The 11,683-nt window shown below is 42.0% G+C and overlaps 1 protein-coding gene across 2 annotated transcripts in view; it reads right to left on the minus strand.

Annotated features, from left to right (window-relative positions):
* STK32B (serine/threonine kinase 32B) overlaps nt 1–2,102 on the minus strand; it is a 162,982-nt gene extending 160,880 nt beyond the window's left edge. The window contains exon 1 of one of the 2 annotated variants that reach the window (XM_065060513.1): nt 1,534–2,102. In XM_065060513.1, coding sequence (XP_064916585.1) covers nt 1,534–1,609 — 76 coding nt within the window. In that variant the 5' untranslated portion in view covers nt 1,610–2,102. The remainder of the gene's footprint in view (nt 1–1,533) is intronic. The other variant, XM_013372292.3, reaches the window with a different exon arrangement.
* Nucleotides 2,103–11,683: the final 9,581 nt, after the last annotated feature.

Here is an 11,683-nt window from a genome sequence, read left to right on the forward strand (position 1 = left end):
AAGTAGGATGAAGTCTTCTCTGCAGTAATTTACTTTTGAACTATTGACAGTCTTGTCTCATGGGGAAAAAAAATATTGTAATAACTCATGGAAACTGCTAACTCAAGAGAGCCAAATCAAAAGTCTTACAAAGGCAAAGGCATGGCTCTTTTTCAGCTTAGGGTGTCCAGACAAAATTAACACCATGTGTTCACTCTTGGGTATTTCTTGAGTTACCTCAAGGTTTACAGGACTAATTGTGCACGACCAAGATTTTACTGTGGGGGAGAGGGAGGTGGGTGTGTGTGTGTGGGGAGGGATCTTTCTCACTTGTTTGCAATGCATGACCTATGATAAATGACTGAAATTTTGTATCAGCACAAGAAAATCATAGCTATTGCACCACAATACACAAATAGTAAATAATCTGTCCCATTCTCCACACAGAAAATAGAGTCTTGTAAACCGAACTTCATCAAATACCTCGTCAAGCTTTGTCAAAGAACAGAGAGTGATAACTGTGTCTTAAATGCACATAAATGTGCATTCACCCTTTTAAACACTTTACATGCATTTAATACATTTCCTCCCTATCAGCAAAACAGAACAAGTATCTCTGTGTGTTCTGAACACACAGGGAAGAGCCTACATGTTTTTTATTTGTTATGAACCTCAGAAAGCCAAAACAATGTGATAGTCTATTGAGACACAAACACATTATAATATATTGGAAACTACTGGGAAAGGAATATACTCAAAATTAAGCATCAATTGTCCAGACAGGCAACATCCTCTATCCCACAAGCAACATTAAAAACACTTCAAGTGATAATATACGAATATCTTCTTCTTAGCAGTGCAGTGTTCTCTTTGCTTCAAAAGCCAAAATGATTGTAACTGAAGTGCAATCACAGAATTTCAGTAGAATATGGTCTACATATGAAAATTACATGGAAATGCATAAACAGTGAAGGAACACTGTATTTTATTTAAACTTTTCCATTGCCTTCCAAAAATTTTACAAGATACACTTTCTTACGATATATTATCTGGGCAGGGAGAAAAATCTCAGAGTAACAGAAGAAGCTAAAAAAAAGTTTCAGAAAGTAGACATGATGGAAAAAAGTATACTGCCTGAGAGAGACATCACCACTTAAAATGGGTACGTGGGCAAAGAGTCAAACATAAACGACAACAAAAAAGTGGGCGTTCATCTCCAAAATGATGCCCGTTCATAAACGCGTGTATGGAGTTAGCTGCCATGTGCGTAAACCCCACGCGAGGGTGTGCTAGCCTTCAGGTGGGCCCTCCCGAAAGCAAATACCCACGCAATGGCTGTGAACAAAGGTGGGATTTCCCCTCCTCCTCCCCCGGGGGACCTCACCCCACAGCAGGCAGCCCGCTGCAGGACCGATTCCAAACCGCTCCGCGGAGGGAGCGCGGGGGGGACGGCGGCGCCGACACCTGCCCGGGCAGAGGGTGTTGCCCGCGGTCCCGAGGTGCGGCACGACGGCGACGCGCGGGGCGCGGTACCGTGGACAGCTCCGCACTCACCGTCCTCGTTCTCGTCGAAGACGGGCGCCCTGTGGGAGTGGCTGCCCCCCATGTTAGTCCGCGGCCGGCTCCGCATCCCCCGCCGCCAGCATCCCGCGGGGCGCGCCGGCAGGCACCCCGGCGCCGGGGCAGCTGCCCGCCCGCCGCCGACTCCCCAGCCCCAGCCCGGCCCGGCCGGGGGAGCCTCCTCAGGGCTAGCAGTCACCCTGCGACATGAAAGCGATCCGTCTGCCCCTGGCAGAGATCGCTGCTGGCTGGCGCGCACCGAGTTGGCCCGACTCTCATCGCGGAGGGGCAGGGGAGGGCGGCCGTTAGGAGAGGAGGGAGGGAAGGATGGAGGGAGGGAGGAGGCGGAGGTCCAGCTGCTGATGGCTTTTGGTAAGCGGTAAAAGCTGGATCTACCTGGATCCTCGCGGATCCTCCCTCCGCTTTTCGTCCTTCCAGACCTCCGCTGGGGAGCGCGAAGCCCCCACTCCTGCCCCGGTAGCGTGGCCAGAACCCGCGCCCTGCGCTGCCCGCCACCCCGGCATGATGGGGGAGGACGGGCCTGCTCCTGCCGCCCGGGGGAACCGGGACCCGAGCGGGGTGATGGGCTGGGAGGGGTAAGCGCTGCTTTAAGTCGAAATATATTTTTTTTTTGTCTCCCGACTGGGGTGTCACCCCCAGCAGTGCGGAGGGACGTGGCCAGTTGACCGAACTTCACTGAGTTTCTGAAAGGGAAAGGGAAGAAAAAGAAATAAATTCCCTCCCTTTTTTTTCCCCTCTCCCTCAGCCCCCAACCCCGGCGCTCTGGGAGAGACAGGCCCAGCGGGGCTCCCTTCGGCGGCGGGGGAGCGGGGGCTGCCGAGGGGAACGGGGGCTGCCCTGGGCCGGCGGGGCGGGGGCGCCGCTGGGGCGGGCAGAGCCCCCAGCCCGGCGCTATACCGCCACCTGCCGGCCACACGGGGATGTGCCCCGGGAGGGTCAGGGCGGAAGGGAGGGGAGGACTTGGGGATGGTCTTTCTGGATGTTCAGTAAGTATATAGTATATGTGCCCGCGTGTCTGCCTCTATATATATGCAAAAATATATATATATCAGTGTCTGTATCTTGAGTGACTCCACTGTAAAAATGTGTTAGGGATTCCTAACGACCACAACTGTTAAGGTTGAACATAAATCACTTGCTAAACATCAAGTAGTGAGGTCTGTCTAGAGTAGCTATTGATGTTTAAACACAGAAATAGCTGTCCCATTCCCAAAAATGCTGCCACTAGCAACTTTTGAGGTGAAAAAGAAACAATTACTTGTGGAACTTTCAGAAAGGGAAACAGGTAAAAAATGTTATTATCATACCCAAGTCAAAGTCGGTGCAGTTCCTGTAGGGGAAACCTGAAGCTTTAAAAACAAATAAACAAACAAACTGGAAAATGTAAGTTGCATTTTTGGCTTCTCCACTGTTACAAGAGGATAAGAGGTATAAGGAATAGGATCCTGAAGCCAGGGTATATGTATTTTCCTGTACATCCACCACTCTTCTTTCAGCAAAGATGATTAGAAAAGCTGAAGAAAAATTTCTGAGAAAGTAGGATAACTTTCTTACCTTATTTTTACCTTCCTTAGTTACTAACAGCACCTGTCTTTGAACCCTTTTGGGAAAAGGTTAATTAGAATTGAATGCAGTGGGTAAGATCCTGTGCTGCATGGCCAAGAGCTTGGAGTTTGCAGCACAAACAAATCCAGAGAGCTGAGAAATTCAGATACAGTGATATTTTTCCATAAGTAGACATGGACAGATTGTATCACCCACTGATATCCCTTACTTAAATTATTTGGGTTGCCACTATTTGCCTGTGCAAAACAGAGAAGCTTTCAAAATTACTACTTCTCTAAAATGTAGTCCAGAAAGCATCACTTACTCTTTGTTTGTTGTGGGGGTTTTTATTTATTACTCACCCATTCAAAGATTTACTCATCCAGTAAATAGCAGAAACAATATAATGTCACTGTAGTTATGTTCCTTCAGCCAGAAATAGCAGTAACATAGAAATCATAGCCTTTCAGCTCTCTTTTGGGTGAACTGACCAACATCATGCTTTATGTTAAACCATTTGCTTTTATGTTAGCAAAGGAGGACTGAACTTAACAGTTTAACACATTTCAGCTGATAAGAATTACCTTCTATCTGAGCTAAGGGCTTATATCATGTTAATGCAATTGCTTCAATTGATGTGAAAGTATTTTAAAGTGACCTTCCAAATAATGGGAAGAAGAATTAGTTTGCCAGTAAACCCCCAGGTTGATCGTTTTACACACAAGAAACACATCCATAGAAATGTGGGATGAGCAGGAACAGTTTGGAATGGCTTTGCATGCAGAAAATACAAATTCATAAAAAATCACTCAAAACTGTCTCAAATAATTACTCTGTTTCTTTTTTACCTCTGAATCCCTCCATGTAGACCAGAAGTCTAATGAGTCTTGTAAGATGTCTTTCATGATTTCATATGATAAAGCCCACTGCAAACTGAAGAAGTTCTAACAATTTAGAGAGCAATGAATTGTCTCTTTTCATTAATTAGTCTGTCCTACTAGACTGACATGTCTTTTTAACTTCTATATGGATTATCACAGCTTTTCAAGTAATTTGTCCTTGGTTTGGGAAAACTCCCAGCTCATGTTTAAACATCCACATAGCTAGGAGGTTAAGACAAACTCCATGCTGTATTAATGTGAGATATGAAAAAATAACATACGTTAATAAAGTATTGATGAGCCATTCATTCGTTATTTGTTTATTTTTAACATTATATTCCTCTGTAATTCCTGCATTTGAATAGTGACAGTCTTTATCCTTCATTCATTTTCTATATATGATTATTTGACAAGAATTTTGAGTTTTGCTGTTCTGAAGGCAATACAATATATTCATTGCTCCAGTGCCTTTGCTCTGAACAAAGAATTGTTTGTACCACACTTACGAGCTTCCTGGGAGCATCAACATTTCTGCAGTTTGATCAAATGCGGTTTTCATAGAGGTGTCCAATGGAACAGGGGACATTGAGGCTAGATACAAGCTCAAGGTCCAGCAAAGGCTCAAGGTCCAGCAAAACTCAAGGAAATCAGTGACAATTTTCCTGTATCTTCAGTATGAGCAATATCAAGCCTTGAATATATAGCCTACTTATTCACATGGTCCTGGACTCCTCTTTGTCCTTCGCAACCCAGAATATATGCTAAAAACCGAATAGACACATAACTTCATGTGCTGGTTTTGACTGAGGTAGAGTTTGTTTTCTTCAGAGTAGCTTGTAAGGGGCTATGTTTTGGATTTGTACTGGAAACAGTGTTGATAACACAGGGATGTTTTAGTTACTGCTGAGCAGTTCTTGCGCAGAGTCAAGGCTTTTTTGGCTCCTCTCACCACCCCACCCGAGAGTAGACTGGGGAAGCACAAGGATTTTGGAGGGGACACAGCCAGGACAGCTGACCCCAGCTGACCAAAGGGATATTCCACACCATGTGATGTCATGCTCAGCAATAAAACTAGGGGGAAGATTGGCAAGGTAACCACTGCTTGGGGACTGGCTGGGCATAGATTAGTTAGTTGTGAGAAACTGTTTTCATTTGCATCACTTTTCTTTCTTAGGGTTTATTTCTCTCTCTTTGCTATTTTCTTTTTCATTACAACTGGTTATTATTATTATATTGTTGTTATATTTTATTTCAGTTATTAAACTGTTCTTAACTCGCAAGTTTTCTTACTTTTACTCTTCCAATTCTCTTGCCCCCATCCTGCTGCAGGGGGAAGTGAGCGAATGCCGGTGTGGTGATTATTTGCTGGCTGAGGTTAAACCACAACACTTTAGTATCTTTTTTTTTAACGCTACCTGGAACAACATGGATTCCACTGCATTTGCTCAAAACTCAGTATTTACTCTTCAGGAAGAATTAGTCATGTGTTTTTCCAATTGCTTTTGTAAATCAGAAATCAGTCTGAAATTCTGTATCAGAACATCGTGCGTATCAATGAAGCTTTCTGGAGCCTGAGCATTTTCAGAACAATTAAATATTTACTCTTTTGGGACAGAGATTTGTAAGCTACAAGCAGTCAGACTTTGTAATTCTTGCAAGACCAGAACTAAATCCAACTTCTCATGTTCATCTGTTCTAAAAGATGATCAGATTTTGCTTGAGATAAATCCAGTTCTAACTTTAAAAACATGTTTTATTTTTAACAGTTAAGCACTGCATAGCCCATGCAGAAATCACTGTAGGGAAAAAGGACAGTTTAGTAGAGTTTTTTTTCCCCTGCAAAGGAGAAGCTGCAATCAGCATGAACATCATTTTAAGGCATTGTTTTACGTTTTCATTTAAGGCCTATGTTATCTTACTCAGATTAATAGTGATTTTTTACAGATCTCCATGCAGAGTTAGCAATAAAGAAAATCAAACATGATTACACTTATTTGCATTATCAAACTTCCCTTAGAAAATTCAGTAGTTTAAAGCCAGTAATTCTGTGATTACAGCTTTTGTTTTAAAATGCTTCTGATGATACTTACAGGGTGACCTTACAGTTCTTGATTTCAAAGCATACTCTGTTGGTATGCTAATTTTTGTAAATTGCATAGTGTTTACACTGACATTTTTGTGTTTGAATACTATTCAGGGGTTAACAAGCAAGATATTAAAATCGTATCTCTTATATTTATGATTATGACTACTTTAAAAGGAAAGATAATGAGTTAAAAATAGTCCCCTCATTGGAAACTGATAGGGTCCCCACATGGAGGTGGTTACTTCTGCTTGTGTCTTTCCTGGGAAGAGCCATGTTTGCTGCTGTGTATTCTTCCGGCCATTAGAAACAAGGGTAGGGCATACCATGTTCATCAAAAGGCAGTGGGATTTTCAAAGGGAGCACCAGTAAGAGAGGAACACAATTGTTACTGTTTTTCCAACTTGCCAAGAAGTGCCCACTGGTGATGTGGTCAGATTTGTTAAAAGGAGAAAGGTCAAGCCGGATGAGTTAGAAACCTTTGGTTGGAGTCAAGTTCTCAGTTCAGGCATGAGAACAGGCTTTGTGGTTTAAAACAACTCTTCAAATTAAGCAGTTGGACAAGATGATTGTTCTAAGTGCCTTCCAGCTGAAATATTCTATTCTATTCTATTCTATTCTATTCTATTCTATTCTATTCTATTCCACTTTGCACTGGACCACGGTAGGCTCGCTATGGCTATTTACCTTGTGTCAGCTGAGGTAGTGGTAAATCTGCTGAAACTCTACAAATCACATCTTCTCCCTCCCCAACAATCTTCAGATCAGTAAGATGCCATAAAAGGCAGAAGATGCTGAAATCAGAAGAAAACTTTCTTCTTTCCATAGTTCATTGTTGGAACATGCTCTCTGCCCTTTTTTATTTGTATTTTTGAGAACTTATGCATTGGAAGCACGTCCTAAAAAAGCCAGCAAGACATAAGAACCTGAAACACAGTTTTCTAGCCACTCTTCAGGCAGAAGTAGTTGCTGTTCCCAAGAAAGGTCAAAGCCTGTGCAAATTGACTGAGTCCTATTTCATCCCTGGATGAATTTGGAGAAAATTGTTTCTGATAAGGTTCTATCAAGATAATGTTGGGAACCTGGATGTTTATTGAGGTTTAGTGCGAGCAGCAGTGACTCTAATTGGCATCATCTGGCATATGCAGGCAAGTGACAGGTGCAAGAATTGGTCTGAGCATAGATTAAAATTTCATTTACTTTGCCAGGGCTAGGACCTTGCTGGAAGGCAGTGGTTAGTTTCACATCCCAATCTGCTCTCCCAACTGCTTTTGCCCCAGTGGTCCTGTCTCTAGTCCCCAAGGCATAAACTTAAAGCATAATGCAGTTTTGAACTAATCCCAGTATGCATCATCCAGCCATAGATTTGTGCGAGGACAAAAGGGTCTGTAGCCTCCCCATTAAAAGAGTTAATGGAGTATGGAATAGACCCATAGGTAAATTGTGCAGAATCAAACCTCACAGTTAAATTGGGAGTGAGTCTTTTCCCATCCTCCAATTTACAGGGAGACCAGTAGCATTCAACTAGGTTTTTAAAAGGCTGCCAGTCAGTTGCTTCACTTGCATTGCATCAGTGTGAATGCAGCACAACTGTGGCCATTTACTCAGAGACCTGCTGCATGCTCAGCCTTGATTCAGGAGAGGAAGTGTTTGTTCCCAGCTAAGCTTGGTATGTCATAGAAAGCCCTTATCACAACATCTTTAAAAGATATGGGACATAAAGGGCACGAGGAGCAAGGATGCCTGTGTAAGTAATATATTAGAGAGAAACTGGAACTATCTTTTTGAATATAACCCTAAACTGATAACGAGGAGAGAGTTGGTTCTGCATTACACTGAATACATTGTGGTCCAAATTACTATAGCTTTGGGTCTGGGCTTCTAGCTAGGTTCCAGTCTTATTTATCATATATCCTTTATCTGTGCAAAACTGTGATATCACCCAAGTAATCAAAACAGATTGAATTGCCTATATGCACGGCAAACACCATTCCAGACAGAACTGGCTCTAGAAACAGTCTGCAGCTCACTGGAGTCCCTCACAAAATGTGACTCTCTGTAGAAATGAAGTCAGCTTCTTCTGCTTATTCAAGAAGTACAAAAAAAAACCCTGAAGATACTGGATCCAAGATCAGCAATGATGACAACTGCACAATTTATGGTCCTGGTTTGGACATATTACTACCGAGTCATGTTTTTGCAATTGGCTTCAGTCACAGCCTGATCAAGTCCATTATGCCTGTCTTGTGATTTAACGCTGTTACACTAAATTTCAGACTGATAAATCCTAAGCGATTTTCACTGTAGTATGCAGCAGAAATCACTTCAAAATACAGAGCATTTTGTTCCTTTGTAGCTTTTACTTGTTTCTGTGGAATTCAATGTGGCATGCATTGTGTATTTCTCTTAGCACAGAAATAATATGGAAAACTTGTGAAAGATTTTTGTAAGTTCCTTCTGTGGTATGACTGAAGCTTTGAAGTCCAGTGTATGAGAAAGCAAAACTGAATGGTTGTGGTTATGGTTACAGTGTCAGCCTCCTGCAAGATTACATGTGTCTTTCATGTCATTGGCAGTACTTTGATGTGAAACTGCTGTGATGGAAGCAGAGTCAAGCCATTAGCAATGTAAGGGTAAACATATATATATATATATATATATATATATATATATAGTTCTTCACTGTGTTGATAGGAAGCTGTAAACTTCTATCTGTACAGGTTTGGTCACAGACTTTAGTTTTATACTTAGGATGTCAGACAGGAATCTCTCTAAACCAGCTGAGGGCAACAAAAAACATATATGATGAAAAGATTTCAGAGGCTGTGGGACTTTGTTGTGGTCATCTTACCACAAGATCATGCACTTGAGCATGGCAATGTTCACCTTGCACATGAAACTGAGATAAGTAATTCCCATGTTCCACTCCTGCTCCTCATGATCTGTGACCACTGCACACTCCTCTGTCTTTCCATCAGGTGTTTTCATGTACAAAGTATTTTTTTTCAGAGTAGAGTTCTTGCAACTTAAGAAAGGGACAAATAACAACCTATGACGTAGCTTCACTTTCTTTAGAGAGACAAACTGGTTCCAGCACCAGGGCTGTCTGAGTAAGCGTTGCTAGAGAAGAGCAGGGCCAAGCAAGAGCAGGCAAGGGAGATACAGCCCCAGGATGTCTCCTGAGCAGCAGCATTGGCTTTTTTTTTCCCAGCACAAATGCCACAAGATCCTGTCAGTAATCTAACATACCTCCTGCCCCTTCCCACAGTAGATATTCCGAAGGAGGTCAGACTAGATCTGTGCGACCTCAAGCAGCCTGTGCTGGGTGCTCTGCTGCTCAGAGGTGCTACCATTGCCCTGCAGTGTAACAGCCCAGCTGTTCTCTTTCACAGCCTGTACTGGCCCTGTGTGGTTTATGTTCCCTTCAATCTTAGCTGTTTAATAAGCTTTACTGCTTAATGATTTTTTTTCTCCTCTTCTTTATGTAATGTAGCTGTATCTGGAGCTCTGGGGATTCTCTGTTAATAGCTTGTCCTATTGTGTTTTGTCACGTCCTTTCTTGCGACTGGTAATTTATCAGTAGTATTGATTGATGTAAAATTATAGACTTCCCAATCTTTCCTAGCCTGCAGAGTGTCTTTCAAGAACTCGTAAAGCAGCTCAAGTGATGAAGAGCCCTACTTCACAGTATAGTTAAGAGGCTGCTCTTTTAGAGCTATTGCATTTGGGCTATTAAGGCAAAACACTAAATAGGGGTGCTGGGGTGATTTACAGCTCTCTTGTTTCTTTTCTTCTCAGGAGTACAGCTACACTTTCTCTTTCTGTTTTTTTATTTGGACATAAAACACTAAGACTGCTCAAGAGATGTATTCTCATCTGAGAGATAAGAAAATATAAACTCCTGGTTTGAAAACTGAAATCTGCTGAAGGTCACAAGTTAAGCCCATGTGAGTTGTGCTTTGTTCAAGGAGCCATGATGATTTGGTACGCACGCAGCTGAGCAATGAAAGAAAAAAAATCAGTTGTTCACAGAAGTGGAACCTGAAGGAACTATTATCAAAATTAATTGGATCTGTAAAATAAGGAAAAACATTATTTGCTGAATATCCCATTCAAGCTGTGAACTAAAATCTATCAGAATGAAGCCTTGATAATTGTGTTCATGAACTGTTCAAGTTTGTAGCAAAAGAGGCAAAATTCACATTTGAATTTACAGAATCAATAGACAGAGTTTGAAGGTTGCCATGTAAGTGTTCTTGAAATTAGTAATTTTACAATTTTTCTACTACCTTAATTGCTTAGGGTGTGGAAAACACTCTGGAAAAGCTACAAGAATTAGAGTTCAATCCAAAGAAATATGTCTAATAACTGGATATTTTCCTCTGTTTTGTTTGGTTTTCTGTTCTTCGATTTCAATCAATTCTCTCTTTTCCTGCATAAAGAGATTTGCTGCACATATATTTATTACATGCATACCAGAGCACAATCAGTGGAATAAGATGGTTGAAGAGACAAAGTAGGAGGGATAGGTTTAAATGTGCTCTGTGAGTGGTGCCTAATGGTGCTTGAGAGCCACATGGCTTTGGAAAGTTAAAGACATGTAATTGCACCTTGTGAAAAATAGCAGCAGTTATGTATCTGGCACCTTGTAATTTATGTTTGGTAAGCATGGAAAAGCATTCTGCTGCTCATTGGTATTGAATTTACTGGAATCATATGCAACTAATGCAAGAGCCTAGTTATCTGACAGAACCTTGTTATATGGCCAAAACCATCACCAATCTCTATGAGTTATGTTTCCATGAAGAAATTAAGCTCCTATACCCCCAGATCATGAATTAGTTCAAGCAAAAATGAGGCCGATAAAGTTTTCCATGAAGGTATGTTTATCTTTGCAGCTCTGGGATCTCCCTAGAGTGAAACTACTGCAAAGACTCCTAAATATGGCCCCTAGGACTGTGACTAGATGACTGATTTTTTTTTCCCAGCACCGGCTGCATCTGCATTACTGATTTGGTTTGACATGGGAGAGCACTTGTAAGTAAATCTCACAGCTGAGTCAATTTATTGTGCTGGGCTTTGCATCATGGGGCAGTCTCAGAACATAATCTGGATTCCTTTGGGATGAATCAACAGTAGAAGGTGCTCTGCAGGAGAGCACCTAATTCACCCTGATTGCTGTTGGGCAGTCAGCCCATGGGCTCAGACTAGAGCTAGTCTGATTGAAACCCCCAAAAGAGGTGTTGTGTGAACTTTATAGCCTCAGCACCAGCTCTTCCCCATTTCATATCTGCTCCTATGGCACTGAAACAATTGCTAATATAGATACAGAGATGTCTCCAGACTTCTGACTGCCTGGCCTCTACAGAGGCTATAGCCCCTCTTTCATGCCTTTTTTGACTCCCACTGAAAATTCTGCCATTGTATCATGGACAAGAAGCAGCATATCATTAGGCTTATTGTAGAATTTACCTGTTCTTTCATTCTTCTTTCTCGGAAAAAAAAAAAAATCCCAAAACATAGGTTGTGGAAAAAGCAGTTGGTGAAGAAAAGTCCCATATGTACAGACACCTCAGCATTTAGCTCTATATTACACTCCAGCTTATCTCAATTT

This window comes from Columba livia, chromosome 4 (genome assembly GCF_036013475.1).
Source record: "Columba livia isolate bColLiv1 breed racing homer chromosome 4, bColLiv1.pat.W.v2, whole genome shotgun sequence".
NCBI classification, from domain to species: Eukaryota; Metazoa; Chordata; class Aves; order Columbiformes; family Columbidae; genus Columba; species Columba livia.